Source organism: Leuciscus leuciscus, assembly GCF_965113295.1.
Source record: "Leuciscus leuciscus genome assembly, chromosome: 16".
NCBI classification, from domain to species: Eukaryota; Metazoa; Chordata; class Actinopteri; order Cypriniformes; family Leuciscidae; genus Leuciscus; species Leuciscus leuciscus.
Window position 1 is genome coordinate 2,735,580 of NC_138740.1, and position 23,125 is coordinate 2,758,704.

General features: G+C 39.8%; 1 protein-coding gene across 2 annotated transcripts in view; it reads right to left on the minus strand.

The window, feature by feature from the left end:
- Positions 1-890: 890 nt before the first annotated feature.
- The window catches only part of csf1rb (colony stimulating factor 1 receptor, b), a 49,142-nt gene continuing 26,907 nt past the window's right edge, over positions 891-23,125 (minus strand). The window contains exons 14-21 of one of the 2 annotated variants that reach the window (XM_082141251.1): positions 16,429-16,591; positions 15,034-15,104; positions 14,846-14,952; positions 14,252-14,374; positions 9,819-9,930; positions 9,631-9,730; positions 9,442-9,547; positions 891-1,898 (exon numbers count right to left, since the gene is read on the minus strand). In XM_082141251.1, coding sequence (XP_081997377.1) covers positions 1,812-1,898; positions 9,442-9,547; positions 9,631-9,730; positions 9,819-9,930; positions 14,252-14,374; positions 14,846-14,952; positions 15,034-15,104; positions 16,429-16,591 — 869 coding nt within the window. In that variant the 3' untranslated portion in view covers positions 891-1,811. Of the gene's footprint in view, positions 1,902-9,441; positions 9,548-9,630; positions 9,731-9,818; positions 9,931-14,251; positions 14,375-14,845; positions 14,953-15,033; positions 15,105-16,428; positions 16,592-23,125 lie in introns of both variants that reach the window. The other variant, XM_082141250.1, reaches the window with a different exon arrangement.

Sequence of the window (23,125 nt, forward strand, 5' to 3'; positions counted from 1 at the left end):
TTCCTAAAGTGTCACATTAAGAGGGAAAAATTCAGCGGCTTTATTTCCAACATGCATTCATGGCTGTTTTATTTATTTAATGTAAAGTTACGTCTTTATTGGGACATATGACTTGACGGATTACGTGACTCAGTGAGTTCGTCTTTATTACTTAGTGCTGAGTTTAAAGTAGCCTACATATTAAGCATATATTTGTGCATTAATGGCTGTGATGTTAAAATAAGTTTATTAATTAAGGGAGGTCAGTTATTTTACCTTTGAACACCGCTGATGACATCTCCCCTCAGACGCAGTGCTTTAATGGCAGTCTCGAATGCAATTCTCAAAATGTCCACAAGATGGCACCATTTATCGGTGAATCCCATATTACAAAACCGATACCCGATTATGGAAAAATGCTTAAATATCAATACAAATTATTATCTGTTGATCAAATCTGGTTCCTGCTACGTCAGCAATACAGAGGAACTTAGATTTAGTGATTCAGAAACATAACTGAATAGTAACTAGAGATTTTGAAGCCCAAAAAAGTGCATCCATCCATCATAAAGTAATCCATACGGTTAATAAAGGCCCTCTGAAGTGAAACCATGCGTCTTTGTAAGAAAAATATCCGTATTTAAAACTTTATAAACTATAATCACAGGCTTCAGTATTGCTTATGCTTCAGCAATGAGACGCTTCGTAAAGGCTTTGTGGCTCTAGTAGTAGTAACAACCAAGAAGATGTAAGAAAAATCTTACTAGAAGAGTTGAGATTTATTTGGAGTTAATCAGAGTCACTTCGGGTTATTACGAGCATCCAGGGTTGAGTCGCAATAAATAAAAAAATTTTTTTAATTACTCCCAGCCCAAAAATAAATAAATAAATAAATAACTTCATAAACAAAGAAAGATAAATGTTTTATTAAGATGTAGGAAAAAACATGTAAAGTTGAGAGCTTCACAGTAGAAAGACCAGTGGGTGTATAAACGTCAGGCTAACCCACGGCCCACAATAACACCAATATAGTCAATATAAAAAAAGACAGAATAACTTATATCAAAGAAAAAACTACACTAATGCCATCCATTCCAGTGAAGACAGACGGAGGATCCTACTCAGGACACACAACATATACAAGAATAAATGCATAATATAAAAGAACAAATACACACACTATTTCAACACAGCCACAGATCCAACACAACAGTTAGTGCACACTTCAGGTTATCTTAACCATATTCACCTTTTTATATCCACTGTATGGCCAAGTAAAACAAGAAATCACTGCTTACCACCTGCGCTCTTAATCCTTCAGATGAAGTTAATGTACAATATGAAAAGGAATATACTTAGATGTTTTACTCTGTAAAAACTGTAAAAACTTTTACTTAAAAAAATTAGTAAAAAAACTTTAGTAGCAATAATTGAGCCACGCATATTTTTCCCCCCAAATTTGTTTTGAAAGGCTTAAAAGTGTATGATACAGTATGTATTTACGGTTTGAAAGACAAATGAATTGATACGGTAGTTTATAGTCAGTGACAAAAAGCGAAAATAAAATGAACAAAATAAAAAGATAAATAAATGTCACAAAGAAATAATAAACATATTTGCAAACAGAAGTGGGAAAGATGTCTGATAAAGTGTTAGCTGCCATGGGTTTCAAAAAGTGAAATACTAAATGATCTGCTATAAAGGAATCACAAAATCATATAGCATGATATTACAACGTTATCAATGTAAAAACAAAACACAAAGCCGTATATAGAAATATGACTTGTCTTGTTAGCTCTAGTTCTAGATGTGGAAAGCTGAAGTATATACAGTTAGGTCAGACTGTTCCTCATTAAAGGCTGGGCCTCGTCGTGGGAGCCCGTCAGGAGCCTCTGCAACTCTGGAGACATGGAATCATTCTGCTGAAGAAGAGAAGCTTTTACTTCCTAAACATTACACTTGAATTATGTGTTGCTGCTAAATATGTATTGCTATTGTTGTATGGCTGGAGCCACAAACCTTAGAGACCCAGAGGGATATGCAATGCAACTAATTTAAGTCTTCCAGTAAAGTGTATGCTGCCGTTACACACACACACACACACACACACACACACACACACACACACACACACACACACACACACACACACACACACACACACACACACACACACACACACACACACACACACACACACACACATATACACTACCGTTCAAAAGTTTGGGGTCAGTAAGATTTTTTTATGTTTTTAAAAGAAGTCTCTTCTGCTCACCAAGGCTGCATTTATTTGATTTAAAATACAAACAAAAACAGTAATATTGTGAAATATTATTCCAATTTAAAACAGCTGTTTTCTATGTGAATATACAGTAAAGTGTAATTTATTCCTGTGATCAAAGCTGAATTTTCAGCATCATTACTGCAGTCTTCAGTGTCACATGATCCTTCACAAATCACTCTAATATGATGATTTGAAAACAGTTTTTTACATTTTTATTTCATGATGCTTTGATGAATAGAAAGTTCAAAAGAACAGCATTACTCTGAAATCTAAAGCTTCTGTAACATTAAACACTACCGTTCAACAGTTTGGGGTCAGTAAGAATTTACTGGGGTCAAATAAATCAATACTTTTATTCATCAATGATGAGCTAAACTGATCAAAAGTTACAGTAAAGACATGTATAATGTTAGAAAATATTCTATATTAAATAAATGCTGTTCTTTTGAACTTTCTATTCATCAAAGAATTTTGAAAAAAAATTGTACACGACTGTTTTCAACACTGATAATAATAATGAATGTTTTTGAGCATCAAATCATCATATTAGAGTGATTTCTGAAGGATCATGTGACACTGAAGACTGGAGTAATGATGCTGAAAATTCAGCTTTGATCACAGGAATAAATTACAGTTTAAAATATATTAAAATAGAAAACAGTCATTTTGAATTGTCATAATATTTCACAATATTACAGGGTTTTTTGATCAAATAAATGCAGCCTTGGTGAGCAGAAGAGACTTCTTTTAAAAACATTAAAAAATCTTACTGACCCCAAACTTTTGAACGGTAGTGTATATATATATATATATATATATATATATATACTGTGAGCAGCATTTTGAAATGCATGTGTGATGGAGGCATTGCTGATATGGCCCAGAAAAAAAAATCAAAGTGAAAAGTTTGCAGAGTCCTCTCCTATTCCTCTATGTTTGTTTATGATCCTCTTGGTAAAACAATTGTTAAAGTAATTCATTGGGACAGTTTACGTGCTGTGAAATGTTAATTTTTAGGGTTGTATTAATTAACAAAAAAATGTTGTGTAGTAAGCACATTCAGTTCTTTTTAAGAGGACCAAAACAATTTATGTAATTACTGAGTTTTGCAATTTGTGTGCCACTTTTTGTAAAATGCAAAGGGGAAGGGCAGGGCAGGAAACCTCTGTTGACTGTGTGTGACCTTCGAGTCCTCATGAGAAACCAGCATGATACTGTCATTTAGCATAGTCTGCTGCCGCATCAAGAAATGCAACTTGAATCTATGTCCTGGGCAGAATCATCAGCAAGCGGACTATCTATAGATATCGTAATGAATGTTTATATGGTTTTCAATGAATGGGATGCTAAATATCATTTTGGTTTTAATAAGATTTTCCCAGTAAATAGGCATGTTGTCCTCCATGACTCATGTTCTTAATGACAACGAAGCACTTAAAAGCGATGAGCTCGTAATCACGACTGTAGAAGCAGGAGATTTCCAATAGCACATAAATCCCATAGAGAATGTTTTAGTGACGTGATACACAGCAAAATCCTTAGTGTTAAATTAACACTATTCTAAATGGGTCCAATCTACAGAGTGTAAAAAGTAACATGGAGTTACTGAGATAATTAAGTTATGATTGACCATTAGTGATGAACACCTGCTGTTAACAAGCAGAATCACCGAGGAACAAGAAGAACAGAACAACAGTCGACTGCACATTAAAGAACACATTAAATCTCTCAGATGATGATTAAACAACTCCAACTCAGCATTACCATCTCCACTTATTACAATACAGTCTGATTTTATTTATTTCATGTCTAAAGTTCTAAGTTCTTCTTTATTTGAATTAGAATTAACAGATGTTTGGCTCTAGTCAGTGTTGATGTGTTACTAAATATGTTGAAAATGTAATTTGAAGTCACCATTATGCTGATTAGTGTTTCCTTTAGCAATCGAAATGTTTCCTCTTTCAGCGATTTCCATATGTTTTCAAAGAACATATACTAGTTGGGCTTTTGCCAAACTATGTTGCCAGACTGAAATGTGTGAAACTGAGTGAAACATATTGAAATTTGAAATATATAGGCAGATTGTGCCTATATATTTGGTGACAGAAATATGAAAAAATATAAATATGGCACTTTACATTAAGTTGGACTTCCACAGGTTATAGGCAAGGCACTACAATTGTTATTGCTCATACTTAAACTTCGGCACGCTACTCCTCCCGCACCGCTTGTCGTAGACCCATGAGGTGAGGTGTCAAATCGACCGGTTTATCGGAGATGTGTGCTATGACTTTTCGGTAACACTTTATAATAACTGCACGCTATTAATCAGTGGGCAATTGATGTTGAAAAGACATCAAATTGATGTCAAAATCAACGTCAAAAAATTGTCAAATATGCAAATCAAATTGACATCAAAACCAATCCATGACATTGATTTGATGTAAACTGAATGTCAAACATATTGACCTGCATATACATAAACCAGTTTCAGTGTGGGTATTAACCTTATCTTTTCACTTAATTACCACTGGAAGACATTGCCTTTCAAACTGACCTTAAAATGATATGCAGTATCTTGATCAAGTCTTGACTAACTTTTGACGTCAAATTGATATCAAGGTGCCCGCTGTAGTAAACAGTTAATTCATCATTTATAAAGCATTAATAGACATAAATTTATGAATACAGCTATACATGCTAGAAGCATATCTATAATGTGTTTAATAATTGTATTTTCATACTTTATTAATGATCAATTTATCATTTCTAAATGAAGTATAGCATTATTTACAAACCAGTTGTTTAGGAGTTGTCAGTGGTTCATAAGATCACTTAGAAAGTGTAAGTAAATGTAGTAGATTCAGGAGTTATAAAGCATTTACTAGAGGTCAGTTCACTATGTGTGTGAGCTCATCTAAAGTGAGGACTAGTTATGCCTTGTTAGGCGTTTATAAAGGAGATTTAAAGAGTCAGTATCTTCTAAACAGAAAAAGGAAACAAACACACACACAGTGATACAGAACATAGAAATATTAAACAGCCTTTAAATCTCCTTTATAAACGCTTTACAAAGCATAACTAGTCCTCACTTTAGATGAGCTCACACACATAGTGAACTGACCACTACTAAATGCTTTATAACTACCTGAATTAATAATGAATTACAGTAGAAATACATGTTAATAAACCATTTATTAACACACTAAGTAACTATTACTATATGTCTGAATAATAAGATGCATTTAAACAGTTTATTAATCATTTACTCACACTTTCTAAGTGATCTTATGAACCACTGACAACTCCTAAATAACTGGTTTGTCAATAATGCAATACTTCATTTAGACATGATAAATTGATCATTTTTAAAGTATGAAATTACAATTATTAAACACATTATAGATATGCTTATAAATCAAGAATACAGCATTTATAGCTGTATTCATAAACTGCTTATTAATGTCTATTAATGCTTTATAAATTATGAATTAACGGTTTACTAATGCTTAACTAATGATTAGTAGCGTGGTGTTATTATAAAGTGTTACCGACTTTTCTAAGCGATCGGGTGTACGATGTTCGTCCGGCGGGCGAAAAAAAGTTCCATAGACTTAAAATTGGCACAAAATTAGTAAGATCATATCTTTGGATCAGAAGGTCAGAGAGACTTGGGGTTTGGGCTCTTTTGACTCGGCCTATGAAGTAGCCAATAAGTAGTGACGTAACAACTTTCAGACTCAGACTGGCAAACAGTCTTTAAATATCAACCCATAAACTGTACAACCAAACCCTAGTAACCATAAAGAGTACCCTAGCAACCGTACAAACACATGAATAACCTATAGACCTTATGCGCCAGAGAAACAAGAGCGTTGCCATCTTTAGAATATTGTCTTCTAACTTCTGGTTTTGCGGTCGCTCTGTATATCTCTATGGCGCTGCTGTCCAGGAGTAATTCGCTTTTGAAGTGGATTTACTTGATGTAAAGTTAACGAAAGTTATCATGAGGACTGTAATGTTTAAAGCAGATGACTTAACAAATGTCAGTCGACCGGGAAGATTTTAAAACGAGCCGTTCATTCATAAACACGCAAAATATAATAAGTAATTTTCATTTGCATTTAAGTGAAATGACTGAACTTAAACATACAAGCTTGATAAAAATGATCATTCTAGAAGAAAATTTCAGATGGCACTTAGAGGCTTTTGCATCTGAACTCTTCATATATATATATATATATATATATATAATTATTGTTGTGCTCTTATCTTTTTTAAAGTAAAGTTTGAGACTTTCATCTTGATCAACAAAAGAAATCCTTTTTTATATTGTTGTGGTTTGGAATCACAACCTTTTTGTGGAGTATCGTGTGTAAGACACAGAGTGGTTTCTGGTGAGCAACATAATCAAAAAAGTGACATGTGTCATGAGATATTTCTGAGAAACCCACAAATACAACACCCTTTAGTCTCACTATAAGTCTCACTATTTTTGCTGCATCATGAAATAAAACAGGAATCTGGTTTTGAGTGAAATAAGGGCCAGATTTACTAAACAGGGTGAGAGCGCAGTTTCAAACCAGCGCCGATGGGAGAGGAAAAGTTCTGTGCGTGATCGACTGATGACACGCACATTAAAGAATAATGGCGTAAACACCAGAACATTAATGAGCGCAAACCTTATACTAAATCACCTTGCATGATTAATTTAAATACTCTCCTCACATTAACTTTGCCTCTGAAAGGGAAACTCCAACTAATGCATATGTAATAAGATCAGCCTTAAATAAAAGGCCCACGCCTTTCAGCTCTAACTCTTCACTGCGTGTCTTTGGTAAATCCTGACAGTAGGTTTTTAACGGCAAAAGACGGTTTCCGCTGGCTCAAGCTGTTAGTAAATCTGACCCTAAGTATAAATAAATATATTTATTAAGCATTTATTACACGTGAGTTAAAAATCGCTCGCTATATGGCAGGTATTGTTTTAAAGTCACCCTTTTTATTCATGCAGTTATAACTGTTTATCACTGATTTATAATGCATTTGTATATGTTATTAGTTATTAATATACATATTTATAATCACTTTACTTAATGTAAAGTGTTACCGTAATCGTAAATGTAATAAACATATTTGCTCCTGATTTCACAATCTTTTTTTCTTTTCTTCCAGTGACCAAATTCAAACTCTCACATGAGTGTCTTCAAACTTATATTCTCTGAGATCTCTGTACCAACACCAGCAATCTGTTCAATACACTGGACTGATATTCTACATGAACATGGTGAAGGTGAGCACTATTACTGAATACTGATAGTGGGGCAGTGTTTTCTTGAGCGCATGGCACCTTAGAGATCTCAGTTTTGGTTTACTTGTGTCTATAGTTTGAACAGAAAGTGTCCAGGAATGGCACAAAAGTGCATGACTGTTCAAGTGTGCATAGATCAGTGTGCTCAATACTTTTACCTTCATTATGTATATTTTGATCATGCTGGAGTGTAAATTAACTACAAACTAATAAAAAAAGCATTCTTCTGATCTCCTGACATTATTTCTTTTGGTTGCTTCAAAGTCCCATTCACCTTGGTAGGCCCATTAGTTGAGGGTCTATTAGTTAGTCGTTTAGGGTTGTTTTAGGAAATAGCCACCAGGAAAACCAGGACACAGGCCCATGGCGGAGTCAAGAGAGGGAGAAGACTCGACAGGCAGAAGCAGGGACACGGCTGGGTTTGTCCATATTTGACCCAAATTTGGGTTGAAACAATCTAAACAACTTTTTTAGAGTGTAAGTTATATTTTTAAGCTAACCCTATGTGAACTTAAAGGGGAACTCTCGCCAAAATGCAACCTAGGCTCTTTTTGTTAATCTACTCGAGGCAAACTTTCGTTTAAAAGCATAATAAGAATGGAAACGCCACTTTTGAGTTTGACCGTATTTTCGTTTTAGGTTAAATGCCTTGTGAATGGGAGTGAATGGGGCACGACTATGATAGCATCAAAAATCACTATTTTTAAAACACTAAGAAGACTCGACACAACATGAAACTGTGCTGGAAGTATCAACTCCAGCATTGAGAACAGTGTGTGTGTACACAGAGTTTACTAAAAAGAAAGATTTTGAACAACTCACCATGTGTTTCCGTCCGCCGGCATTTTGACAGTCAAAAACAGTCGATCTCCGTAACAGGGAGGAGAGTAAAGATGGAAAGCTCCTAAAGCTTAGTTCAATATAAATTCACGGATAATTTGTTGTTTTCTCATTAGTGAAAATCAATATTGACCTTGTATTTGAAAAAGGATCCTAATACAAGAAGCAATACTAAAATTCAGAGTCAGTTCATTCGCATTCGGAGATCAACTATTTTGCGGATGGCCGTTACTCTTTCACGTATCTAAGCATATAGTGTGTGTATGTGTATGTGTGTGTTGCCTATGCGTGCATTTGTATGTGTGCGTGTATGAAAAAAAGTGTCCTAAATGAAAACTGTGCAACCCAATGTCACAAAAAAGACTTGTATATATGTATTATACTGTAGTTCATTTTTCAACTTTAAAGTGTTAGTTTCTTTCGTTCATGATTTTTCTGGGGTTTTTTCTAAATAAAAATCAGTAAATTTATTCTCGTTTTTTTTATTTTTGTCTATTAAAATTCTATTTACAAACTCACCACACACAATAATGGTCAATAACTGTAATTTGTTGAAAGCTATTTTTTTTCTGAAAAAGATGACACCTTGCACATGAAGAGAGCACAATGTTTTAGAATTGTACAGTCAAAAAATCTAAATATGTGAAAAACACCTATTTTAGCTTCAGGTTCTAAAGGGTTAAAAAATGTGATTTTTGATGCTATCATAGAAGTGCCCCATTCACTCCCATTCACAAGGCATTTTAACCTAAAACAAAAATACGGTAAAACTTAAAAGTGGCGTTTCCATTCTAATTATGCTTTTAAATGAAAGTTTGCCTCTTCGAATGTTTGTTTATAACCTTGAGAGAACCTTGCCAGAATGTTAGCCTAAAGTTTTGAGGACGTTCTCTGTTAGCCAGGAGACTATACACTGTGTCAAAATAGAAAATCAGCAAAATGATAAATACAAGAAACATGGCTATATTTTGTTTGCTTTTACACCAGAAGGAAATTGTTCTAACAATGTGCTTTGACGTCTCACCTGGCTGGACTGCTTTGGCAGCAACTTTGCAATAAATTCTCTGATGTTGGCAAAGGTGGGACGCAGAGTTGGTTCCAGACTCCAGCACATTTTCATCATTGTGTACCTACAGAAGATCAAGTCACTTATAGAGATTTGCATAGTATTTATTGTGTCTTTCTAAAACTTTTCAAATGCTTATAAACTCACATTTCATGAGGGGCAAAATCTGGTTGTGGCATGTGATAACCATCTTTAATCATCTTATAGAATTGTGCATCAATCACAACATTAGGGTAAGGACTCATACCTAAAAACAGAAGAAAGTGCCATAATACCAAGAAAATACCTTCATGAAATGAACATTTTAATAGGTATGAACAAGTAAATTCACTCACCCAAGGAAAAGATCTCCCACAAAAGGACGCCATATGACCAGACATCGCTCTGTACTGTGTAAAGACATTCAAAAATGCTTTCAGGTGACATCCATTTTACTGGCAGCCGAGCCTGTAGAACCAGTCAAACAGAGTGTAAGAAGTCAAGTCACCTTTATTTATATAGCGATTCTTACAATACAGATCGTTTCAAAGCAGCTTTACAGAGATAACAGGAAAATAATGCAACAAAGTTTGTTTCTAGAAGAAAATAGCATTATAGTCAAGCTTCAGTAAGTTCAGTGATGGTTCACTTTAGTTGTAAAAAAGTTATTAATTTAGTTCATTTATATACAGTATAGCCGCTCTGGAGAAAACCGTGATGTCATCGTCAAGCTCAGTTCAGTTCAATCAATCAATCACATTTATTTATATAGCACATTTAAAAACAACACACGTTGGCCAAAGTGCTTTACATACAGACCAGCACATATAATCTAAGATTATAAAACAAAGTATAAAACAATTACAAAACTTTTAATGACAATCAAATGCAAGAGAGAAGAGATGAGTCTTTAAATATGTTGTAAATGCACAAGATCTAACATGGAGGGGTAAACTGGTCCATAAACGAGGACCTGCAACAGAGAAGGCCCTGTCTCCTTTTGATTTAAGTCGAGACTTAGGAATGGTTATCTGAAACCTTTGTGCAGATCTTAAAGGCCTAGAGGATGTATGTTGCTGAAGAAGTTCACTAATGTAACTTGGTGCCATCCCATTTAAGCCCTTAAAAACAAATAATAACATCTTATACTTAAAGGGATACTTATACTTAAACAGATACGTTTTCGAATCCATTCAGCCGATCTCCGGGTCTGGCGGTACCACTTTAAGCATAGCTTGGCATAGATCATTGAATCGGACAGGACCATTAGCATCTCTCTCAAAAAAATGACCAAAGAGTTTCGATATTTTTCCTATTTAAAACTTGACTCTTCTGTAGTTACATCGTGTACTAAGACCGACGGAAAATGAAAAGTTGTGATTTTCTAGGCTGATATGGCTAGGAACTATACTCTCATTCCTGCGTAATAATCAAGAAACTTTGCTACCGTACCATGAGTCCAGCAGGCGTAATGATATGACGCAGCGCCTGAAAATAGGTCTAATAGGTTAGACAAACTGAGTCCCGGTCACGTTGGAAGTTACTGAGCTGGGGACTATTTTCAGGCGCTGTGTCATATCATTACGCCTGCTGGACTCATGGTAGGGCAGCAAAGTTTCTTGATTATTACGCAGGAATGAGAGTATAGTTCCTAGCCATATCAGCCTAGAAAATCGCAACTTTACATTTTCCGTCGGTCTTAGTACACGAGTACACAAGTGGTACCGCCAGACCCGGAGATCGGCTGAATGGATTCGAAAACGGTAAGACTCAACTCTTTAACTCTGGGGGAGTTGTAAAATGAGCCTATTTCCCAAAAAAAGTGGAGTATCCCTTTAATCCTAAATTTGAATGGAAGCCAATGAAGGGATGCTAGTACAGGTGTTATACTCTCATATTCATAGTTCTCATATACTGTAATGGTGTCAATGCAGGCAGATCAATAATATCTTTTTTTATTAAATCACTTTTGCCAGAGACAGGTACAAGGGAAATTATGTTTACCAACTGCTACTCTAAATGCAATGATAAAACATACACAATCCATGCTGAATTGATTCATGTTTTATGATTTTCTATTAATTTTATATATACATTAATTCCCTTCCACATTTGCTTATTATAATTTGGTCATTCGGTGCCCATAATGACCCCTGTCCGCCACCGAAAGCACCTTCATGGGGTACGGTACGGTGAGTATTGGACCGTGGAGCATCAGAAGAAGGTCGCCTGGTCTGATGAATCACGTTTTCTTTTAGATCAGGATGATAGGGTGTGTGTGTGTGTGTGTCATTAACATGGGAAAAAGATGGCAGCAGGATTCACTATCGGAAGAAGGCAGGCTGGTGTAAGCAGTGGGATACTCTGGACAATGTTCTGCTGGGAAACGTAAGGTCCTGGCATTCATGAGAATGTTACTTTGACACGTACCACCTACCTAAAGATTGTTGCAGATCACGTACATGGCAAAGATGTACTATGATGGCAGTAGCTCTTTCAGCGGGATAATGCACCCTGCCACACTGCAAAAATTGTTCAGGAATGGTTTGAGGAACGTGACAAAGAATTCAAAGTGTTGGCCTCCAAATTCCCCAGATCTTAGCAAACCAAGAAATCCGATCCATGGAGGCCCAACTTTGCAACTTGCAGGACTTAAAGGATCTGCTGCTAAAGTCTTGGTGCCAGAGACCACAGAACACCTTCAGAGGTCTTGTGGAGGTCATGCTTCGATGCATGAGACCTTCACAATATTAGGCAGGTGGTAGGCCCTCAGTTTGGCCTAAAACACACAAGTGCATCTTAAGAACACCACGAACAATGAAAAATACAAGGATACAGTCACCAGAAAGGCCGTTTAACAGGGTAAGATTTGAGATTTAAAGACTGTCTTGAGTAAGAGAGTAAGAGAGTGTAGCTAAAGCTTGAGACTTCAGAGTAATCATACACATCAGAGGAAGAACTACTGAATGTAAAAGATGATCCAAGTACAAGTGTACATGGAAAGAATATCATACAATCAAAAGGGAGCAAGTGTGTTAAGAGCCTTAGAAGTAAGGAGCAAAATTGCAAATTTTGAGGAACAGGGGACATGTTTAAGCAAAAAAGGTCCAGAAATTATTAGAAAGAAGATCATAAAGCAAAGCCTTACAATGATTTACAGCATGGACCATGATGGCAGTGCTCATCATTGAGAGGAAAGAACGGAGACGGTTAATGCTAAAGGTGGAGGTACTGTGGAGGTACTGTCTGAGTAACATTATTAATATGAGTTTCAAGTGACAGAATACTCTTGAAGATAACACCCAAGCACTTAACATATGTAAAACAGGAAACTAAGAGAATTATCTATACTAACAGTAAAATAATTGGACGTTTTCACATTATTCTCTAAGCCTACAAGGATAATTTCTGTCTTTACTGCTATTCAATTTGAGGAAATTGCTTGAGAACAAAATATTAATTTCAGACAGTCAACTTAACGAAAGTTAAGGCAGAGAAAGAATGGAAGTAGAGACGGGTAAAGCTGGGTTTAATCAGCATAACATAAACAGAAAATTCTACCAATTGTAAGAAGGTAAATGATAAATAGCAGGGGGCCCAAGACCGATCCCTGTGGGACACCAGTATTCATTTGGGCTGGCTTTGATCGGAACTGCCTTAATTGCATGAATTGTGTGTGACCTGAGAGATAAGATTTAAACCAAGCCATGGTTGTACCAACAATTCCTTCAGTGTATCCCATCTAATAAGATGTTGTGCGAGATGCAGCAGTTAAATCAAGAAGAATTAATATAGTAAGAATTCTCGAGTCATCGGCAAAAAGTAAATCGTTAGAAATCTTGACAGTCTCGGTACTAAATGTTCATACAGGTTGTATATGGAAGTTGGAGAAAAAGCGGGTGATATCTTGGACAGAGGAGACTTTGAAGTCGGCCTCCTGTTGGGGGAAAGGGGTAAGGGCCATAAACCCCAAGCAGGGGTTAATTTCCATAATGACCAACACAATCTACCAAGAGAAGAGCAAATTAGTGTCTGATTTGAGACATGCTTTTTGGGGGGGGGGCTTTAAAGTCGCCCTGTGGTGAAAATCCAGCTTTGAATGTTGTTTATATGTCTATGTGGTGTTTTTAATATGCTTTAAGACAAACCATGTGTAGATTCATAAGTCGACAGCATTGCTGAGTATTTTCTCCTTAAAACTGCAGTGAACCAAAGACAGTCTCAAAAACAAGCTTTGAAATCGCTGGTGTTTCTGATGTCACAAACTACCTTGTAACCAATCAGATCAACGTGTGATCGTCAACCAGTGGATCTCTGAGCTGAGTGAGTGAGTGGAGGCGGGGCTCATTTGCATATTCATAGAACCGCGATATACTAAATGAGGCAAGGGTGTCGAGTTACATTCAAGCTATTTCAAGGCATGAAGTTTTTTTTTCCATGGAAAAAACTTTTAAATATATAATTTTGCTGATCAAAGTTTTAAGGGATAAAATTATTGACTACATGGGAACTTTGAATAATGGCACAAATACCAGTGAATTGACAAGCGCAAAGCTTAGTAAATCACCTTGCATGATACATTTAAATGCTCTCCTCACATACATTTTCTGTCTAAAAGGGAAACTCCAACAAATGCATATGCAATAAGGTCAGCCGCAAAAATAACCCTGTCCACGCCTTTTCAGCGCTAGTTTTTAATGCCAAAAGAGGATTTGTGCTGGAGCAAGCTGTTAGAAATCTGGCCCCGAAAATGCTGAATTGTTCATAATAAAAGAAAAAAATAACTTACATTTCCCTTCACTACATAATTCATGTCATTCATGATGTCTCGTGCAAGGCCAAAATCACAGATCTTCACAATGTTGCGGTCAGACACAAGAACGTTCCGTGCAGCCAAATCTCTGTGAATACACTGATCATAAACAGCATTATAAAATTACAGTGTACAAAAAAAAAAAATAATAATTTACTTCTCACATAATTAGTCTTACTGTGCAGTTTGGCATCTAAAAAGAAATAGTTCAAAAATTTAAATTCTGCACTGTATTATTACTTAGTTCCATGACAATCACCTTTGTTCAACTCTTTTCTATATTAAAAATTTGACTATGTCAGTCACATTTCCAAAATGAAAACAACAACAACAAAAAATCTTTAAAAAGCAACATTATAAGTAGTGCATAGAACTTCCTCATATCAGTTCCCCATTTTGCCCTCAGATCTGATTTTATATGCTATACTTTTTTGTTATTGTGTAGCTCAGCAGCCCCAGTACCTGTTCATTTACATTATATAACAAGCAGCAGGGATATAAAAAAAATAAAAAAATAATTCTTCCACATTTTGACACACATATATGTAACATATAACTGAGAAATATTACATTTTTGGAGGCTAGGAATTCCATTCCCTGTGCCACTTGAAAGGAGAACTTCAGCAAATCAGTACTATCCAATGACCACACGTCCTCCCCTCCTTCATTGCAAGATTCTGTTGGAAAAGTCCAAAATGATAAGGATGCCCAATTTTTCCCATTACAGAACATTTGGTCTGCTTTACTTTATACTTTACCATGACAAAGGTCTTTTGACGTCTGTGTTGATTGTGCGTCGTTAAAGCTCTCTGGGCCATGACAAGTGTTCCTAAAAGAGAAAGGTGTACATGTTTGACAATAGAAGAGACACCACAGCCACAGCACATTTAGACTATGTTCACAGTCCAAATCCGATTATTTGTGCATACCCAATTGAAATCCGATCAGATTTAGCAAGTGTGAATGGCCAAAATTCACATGAAGAGTCTGCTTCCATAACAGAAGACCGGACCTATTACTGACAGACAACAATATGGGCATCCTCCTCAGTACCCCAGATCCGGTCCATCTGCTTCTTGCCATCTCCCAGGACCACCGCCCGATTGAGACTTACGTAGGGGAATTCCTCCACCTCGTTTACCAGGTGTCCTGGAAAGAGCCAACCCTCAAATCCTGCTTTTGGAAGGGTCTGGACGATCCACTCTTCAGGCATTTTCCATCTATTGCCACCATGTGTTCCTTGAGGGAATACATCGACAGCATCCTGTGGATTGTCCTACACCAGAGGAGAAGCAGATTCGGATTCCCTTTCCGCCTCCCTTCCAGACTCTCGTCCTGCTGAGACCTCCCTTCCAGAGCCTCGTCCCAAGATCAGTGCCGCGCCTGAGCCCTCGTCCAAGATGGCCGCCACTGCGTCTGAGCCCTCGTCCAGTATGGCCACCACCGCGCCTGAGCCCTCGTGCAAGATGGCCGCCGCCGTGCCTGAATGTCCAGTCTCCATCCTCCTTCAGAGTCCAGTGAGCTCCAGTTTCTGACCCCGTCCAGAGTCCATCCCATCGACACCGGGAGCTCCTCAAGATATTTTTTTTTGGGTGGGGCTCAATACTGGGTTTGTCTGAGCTGCCGTCCGGCTCTGATCACCTGCTAGTCTGACATCGCTCTGGAGTCTGTACCCACCTGCTTACAGGTTTCCTATTAACTTGTGTAATCCATGTGTCCCAGATGTGGGCTGGATCTGGGCAAACACTATGTTGCTGTCTGGGTAGAAACCAATGCAGATTCCAGAAAACGAAAGAGTGGCATGGACACACAAATCAGATCTGAACAGTTGCGATACACTGTGGACATCTATAGTTTTAGATCGGATACACAAATAATCGGATTTGGACTGACAGTGTGAACGTAGCCTTGGTCACAGCAATATCTACAAGTTTTAAATCGGTATAGTTCCCTCATGACAATCAATCTAAAACCACCTTGCATCAAAAAGTGCCTGACCACCTTCATGTGCTTTTGTTTTTCCAGCCGGGTAGGAAGAAGAATGCTTTAATAATACTTGGAAATGTAATAACATAGCATTGATCACAGTTGCTAAAAAAGAAGTGGTGGTACAAGGCAAGCCTTCCATTATTATGACACTGACATGAACATACCTCGCAGAACGGTTATTTTGAACGGTCACATTCTTGTAGAGGTTTGAATCCTCTGGGAAACCTTGAAGACCAAGAAAAGTGTTTGCAAATGTTTCTGCTCGTTGACGCAAGAAGTTGAGGAGGTCACCGTGACAGCAGTACTCCGTGATCATCAGCATCGGTCCTATATCAGATCAAAGTCAAATCAGACATCAACCGACACTGATCTTTTTACAACTAATACACTACTGATTTTTTTTTATAACCAGTATTGTGATTGCACAGATGACGTTTAATGCTGAAAAATGAAAAAAACTGGCTGCAAAATTACAATGCAGAGCACCACAAACCTGTATCGTGTATTTTCTGTTCTGTTTTGGTTACATTTTCACTCTGTTTGCTCTGTTCCTGTATGCCTGAGGCTATATGTCTATATTAATCCGGATAGATTTGAAAACTACGTTTTTGTTAAAAAACGCTCTCCGTCCACACTAGCGTTTTCAAGCGTTTTCCAAAAGTTTCTCATCTACACTGAAATGTTGGAAAACGCTAAATTCACCTTACAGCACATGTGTAAACCCTCATGAAAGCTCACTGAGATGATACAGACATAAGACATCACGCAATTCTTCTGCCGATATTATTTTATTTAGCTAAATATCTCAGCGTTCACTGAAGCGTCCAGGTCGCTCTCACTCACCATTATATGTTTGGTCTAAAACGCTAAAACTCTCATGTTTTATCGCAGGACAGCAAATGCGAGTGAGTTTTCTGTCATCTTTGCAGGACTGTGATATGAAGAGTGTGTAAAGTAACATATCTTAGCAACTGTGTGAAAGTGAATAGCACATAACAGGCACAAAACCAACATAAACATGAATATCTATTGGTACAAATGTGTCACATGACTAAACTTACATCATCGTTTTAAAATACCTCTGTTTTTACAGTCAACACTACAACGTGAAAACAGCGTTTTTAAATTTATCCACTTTGGAGAGCGTTTTCAAAAAGCTTTGTAGCTAAAAACGCCGTCTCAGTGTGAATGGAAGGCCAAAAAGGAGAGAAAAAGTTCCTTTAGTGTTACGATGCAGAGCAGGAAGCAAGAAGCAGGATCCAAGTGCAACGGTGTTTTTATTAAATTAACTAGAACTTTGACATAAACTCAGACTTCAGAACAGAACACAGAACATGCAACCTCACAACATCAATAACTCACCAAGACTGAACTAAAACACAGGGCTTAAATACACAGACAACCAAGCTAAACAAGATAACAAGGGGGTGTGGTAAATAATAAACACCTGGGAAGACTAATCAACATAACAGGAGACAGCTAAACATGCAAAGACGGGGGAACACATGACAGACAAGAACAAGACACAAAACCCACACCGTGACATTTAGTTAGTTTCCCCGTTTGTAATTAGTTTCCATAGTTCCTAATTCCACGCACCTGCTTTGTTTCTCTTTGATTCCCTATGTATTTAAGCCCTGTGTTTCATTTGGTTCTCGTTAATGTTTATGTACAGTCTGGATAAATCTCCTACGTATTCCTGTGTTATAAGTGATTTTGTATTATTAATTAAAGAATATCTGAATATATCTCCCTCATCATGCTATTTGACCAGAATATAACGTGGCAAAACTTCAAAACGACATTGTTTACAAGTCTAATAATGTGAATGGGCAACAAATAATTCAATTAATCAGTTTAGAAGGCATCGTGCACTGCTTGGTCCAATGCTCTTAACTTACGTAATGTAAAATACAATTTAGGTAATTAGTTTTAAATGTATAGTGCTATGTGTCAAGTATTTCTGTAATGTTTTTCAACACACATGTAAAATAAATATGTCGTTTTTCAAACTTGTTTGTTGTATAGAATATTGTCCCCCATCTTTAAAAAAAAATAATAACTAGATGTACCGCATCGCGGTACAAAATATGACCGCCGCTCAGGCCTGCACTGGCTTTCCACAAAAATAAATGACGTGGAGTAATTTGGCTGTATTGCGTGTTTATGTATATACCTAAAAAAAGTAATAGTATGTGCATGTCTGTCTGTGTGTGTGTGTGTGTGTGTGTGTGTGTGTGTGTGTGTGTGTGTGTGTGTGTGTGTGTGTGTGTGTGTGTGTGTGTGTGTGTGTGTGTGTGTGTGTGTATGTGTGTGTATTTGTGTATGTGTGTGTCTGTGTGTGTGTGTGTGTGTGTCTGTGCGTGTATGTATGTGTGCGTACAAGTGTGCGCGTGTGTGTTTGTGTGTGTGTGTGTCTGTGCATGTGGATTTGTATGTGTGTGTATGGGTGTGTGTCTGTGCGTGTGGATGTCAGTGTGTGTGCATGCTTGCGTTTGTTTGTATTCCTGCATGTGTGTGTGTGACAGTATCATCCTAAACCAGCAACCCTTCGCTCAACAGCACCATCTACAGGCCGATGAGTGTACAGTCACTAAATGTGCACATAAATGAATTTATTTTATACCCCCCCATGGATGAAATTCTACAAAACTTAGCAGAGGATACCCCCAGAGGTTGTCAAGTTAATCATACACATGAAATATGGTGCAGTTCTGAACATCTCCACTGAAGATAGGGGCGATTAAAGCAGAATAATATTGCATTTTCATTTTTTATGGGAGGGGCGCAAATCACAAATGAGTGATTATGGGCTAGGTTGATGTGCCATAAAAATTTCTTCATCCTCGGTGCCACGGTTCAGGTAGTTATTTAGGAAAAACTGCATTTTCTGGGGTTTGGGGGGGCCCAGCGCGGGGGGGGGGGGGGGGGGGGGGAGTGGCCCCCGGGGACCAAACGAAATTTTTCCGTAGAAGTCTAGTGGGGCTACATGCCCACCAAATTTCATGTTCCCCGGTGTTTCGGTGTCCCTGGTATCGTTGACGAAAAATTTACGGGGGCCCCAGCGCAGGGGGGGGAAGTGGCCCCCGGGGACCAAACGAAATTTTTCCCTAAAAGTCTAGTAGACCAACATACCATAAAAATTTCTTCATCCTCGGTGCCACGGTTCAGGTAGTTATTTAGGAAAAACTGCATTTTTTGGGGTTTGGGGGGGCCCAGCGCGGGGGGGGAGTGGCCCCCGGGGACCAAATGAAATTTTTCCGTAAAAGTCTAGTAGACCAACATACCACAAAAATTTCTTCATCCTCGGTGCCACGGTTCAGGTAGTTATTTAGGAAAAACTGCATTTTTTTGGGTTTGGGGGGGCCCAGCGCGGGGGGGGAGTGGCCCCCGAGGACCAAACAAAATTTTTCCTTAGAAGTCTAGTGGGGCTACATGCCCACCAAATTTCATGTTCCCCGGTGTTTCGGTGTCCCTGGTATCGTTGACGAAAAATTTAAGGGGGCCCCAGCGCGGGGGGGGAAGTGGCCCCCAGGGACCAAACGAAATTTTTCCGTAAAAGTCTAGTAGACCAACATACCATAAAAATTTCTTCATCCTCGGTGCCACGGTTCAGGTAGTTATTTAGGAAAAACTGCATTTTTTTGGGTTTGGGGGGGCCCAGCGCGGGGGGGGAGTGGCCCCCGGGGACCAAACGAAATTTTTCCTTAGAAGTCTAGTGGGGCTACATGCCCACCAAATTTCATGTTCCCCGGTGTTTCGGTGTCCCTGGTATCGTTGACGAAAAATTTAAGGGGGCCCCAGCGCGGGGGGGGAAGTGGCCCCCGGGGACCAAACGAAATTTTTCCGTAAAAGTCTAGTAGACCAACATACCATAAAAATTTCTTCATCTTCGGTGCCACGGTTCAGGTAGTTATTTAGGAAAAACGGCATTTTTTTGGGTTTGGGGGGGCCCAGCGCGGGGGGGAGTGGCCCCCGGGGACCAAACAAAATTTTTCCTTAGAAGTCTAGTGGGGCTACATGCCCACCAAATTTCATGTTCCCCGGTGTTTCGGTGTCCCTGGTATGGTTGACGAAAAATGTACGGGGGCCCCAGCGCGGGGGGGGGGGGGAAGTGGCCCCCGGGGACCAAATGAAATTTTTCCGTAAAAGTCTAGTAGACCAACATACCACAAAAATTTCTTCATCCTCGGTGCCACGGTTCAGGTAGTTATTTAGGAAAAACTGCATTTTTTTGGGTTTGGGGGGGCCCAGCGCGGGGGTGGAGTGGCCCCCGGGGACCAAACGAAATTTTTCCTTAGAAGTCTAGTGGGGCTACATGCCCACCAAATTTCATGTTCCCCGGTGTTTCGGTGTCCCTGGTATCGTTGACGAAAAATTTACGGGGGCCCCAGCGCGGGGGGGGAAGTGGCCCCCGCGGACCAAACGAAATTTTTCCGTAAAAGTCTAGTAGACCAACATACCATAAAAATGTCTTCATCCTCGGTGCCACGGTTCAGGTAGTTATTTAGGAAAAACTGCATTTTTTGGGGTTTGGGGGGGCCCAGCGCGGGGGGGGAGTGGCCCCCGGGGACCAAACAAAATTTTTCCTTAGAAGTCTAGTGGGGCTACATGGCCACCATATTTCATGTTCCCCGGTGTTTCGGTGTCCCTGGTATCGTTGACGAAAAATTTAAGGGGGCCCCAGCGCGGGGGGGGAAGTGGCCCCCGGGGACCAAACGAAATTTTTCCGTAAAAGTCTAGTAGACCAACATACGATAAAAATTTCTTCATCCTCGGTGCCACGGTTCAGGTAGTTATTTAGGAAAAACTGCATTTTTTGGGGTTTGGGGGGGCCCAGCGCGGGGGGGGAGTGGCCCCCGGGGACCAAACGAAATTTTTCCTTAGAAGTCTAGTGGGGCTACATGCCCACCAAATTTCATGTTCCCCGGTGTTTCGGTGTCCCTGGTATCGTTGACGAAAAATTTAAGGGGGCCCCAGCGCGGGGGGGGGGGGGGGAGTGGCCCCCGGGGACCAAATGAAATTTTTCCGTAAAAGTCTAGTAGACCAACATACCACAAAAATGTCTTCATCCTCGGTGCCACGGTTCAGGTAGTTATTTAGGAAAAACTGCATTTTTTTGGGTTTGGGGGGGCCCAGCGCGGGGGGGGAGTGGCCCCCGAGGACCAAACGAAATTTTTCCTTAGAAGTCTAGTGGGGCTACATGCCCACCAAATTTCATGTTCCCCGGTGTTTCGGTGTCCCTGGTATCGTTGACGAAAAATTTACGGGGGCCCCAGCGCGGGGGGGGAAGTGGCCCCCGCGGACCAAACGAAATTTTTCCGTAAAAGTCTAGTAGACCAACATACCATAAAAATGTCTTCATCCTCGGTGCCACGGTTCAGGTAGTTATTTAGGAAAAACTGCATTTTTTGGGGTTTGGGGGGGCCCAGCGCGGGGGGGGAGTGGCCCCCGGGGACCAAACGAAAATTTTCCTTAGAAGTCTAGTGGGGCTACATGCCCACCAAATTTCATGTTCCCCGGTGTTTCGGTGTCCCTGGTATCGTTGACGAAAAATTTAAGGGGGCCCCAGCGCGGGGGGGGAAGTGGCCCCCGGGGACCAAACGAAATTTTTCCGTACAAGTCTAGTAGACCAACATACCATAAAAATTTCTTCATCTTCGGTGCCACGGTTCAGGTAGTTATTTAGGAAAAACGGCATTTTTTTGGGTTTGGGGGGGCCCAGCGCGGGGGGGAGTGGCCCCCGGGGACCAAACGAAATTTTTCCTTAGAAGTCTAGTGGGGCTACATGCCCACCAAATTTCATGTTCCCCGGTGTTTCGGTGTCCCTGGTATGGTTGACGAAAAATGTACGGGGGCCCCAGCGCGGGGGGGGGGGGGGAAGTGGCCCCCGGGGACCAAATGAAATTTTTCCGTAAAAGTCTAGTAGACCAACATACCACAAAAATGTCTTCATCCTCGGTGCCACGGTTCAGGTAGTTATTTAGGAAAAACTGCATTTTTTGGGGTTTGGGGGGGCCCAGCGCGGGGGTGGAGTGGCCCCCGGGGACCAAACGAAAATTTTCCTTAGAAGTCTAGTGGGGCTACATGCCCACCAAATTTCATGTTCCCCGGTGTTTCGGTGTCCCTGGTATCGTTGACGAAAAATTTACGGGGGCCCCAGCGCGGGGGGGGAAGTGGCCCCCGCGGACCAAACGAAATTTTTCCGTAAAAGTCTAGTAGACCAACATACCATATAAATGTCTTCATCCTCGGTGCCACGGTTCAGGTAGTTATTTAGGAAAAACTGCATTTTTTGGGGTTTGGGGGGGCCCAGCGCGGGGGGGGAGTGGCCCCCGGGGACCAAACAAAATTTTTCCTTAGAAGTCTAGTGGGGCTACATGGCCACCAAATTTCATGTTCCCCGGTGTTTCGGTGTCCCTGGTATCGTTGACGAAAAATTTAAGGGGGCCCCAGCGCGGGGGGGGAAGTGGCCCCCGGGGACCAAACGAAATTTTTCCGTAAAAGTCTAGTAGACCAACATACGATAAAAATTTCTTCATCCTCGGTGCCACGGTTCAGGTAGTTATTTAGGAAAAACTGCATTTTTTGGGGTTTGGGGGGGCCCAGCGCGGGGGGGGGAGTGGCCCCCGGGGACCAAACGAAATTTTTCCTTAGAAGTCTAGTGGGGCTACATGCCCACCAAATTTCATGTTCCCCGGTGTTTCGGTGTCCCTGGTATCGTTGACGAAAAATTTAAGGGGGCCCCAGCGCGGGGGGGGAAGTGGCCCCCAGGGACCAAACGAAATTTTTCCGTAAAAGTCTAGTAGACCAACATACCATAAAAATTTCTTCATCCTCGGTGCCACGGTTCAGGTAGTT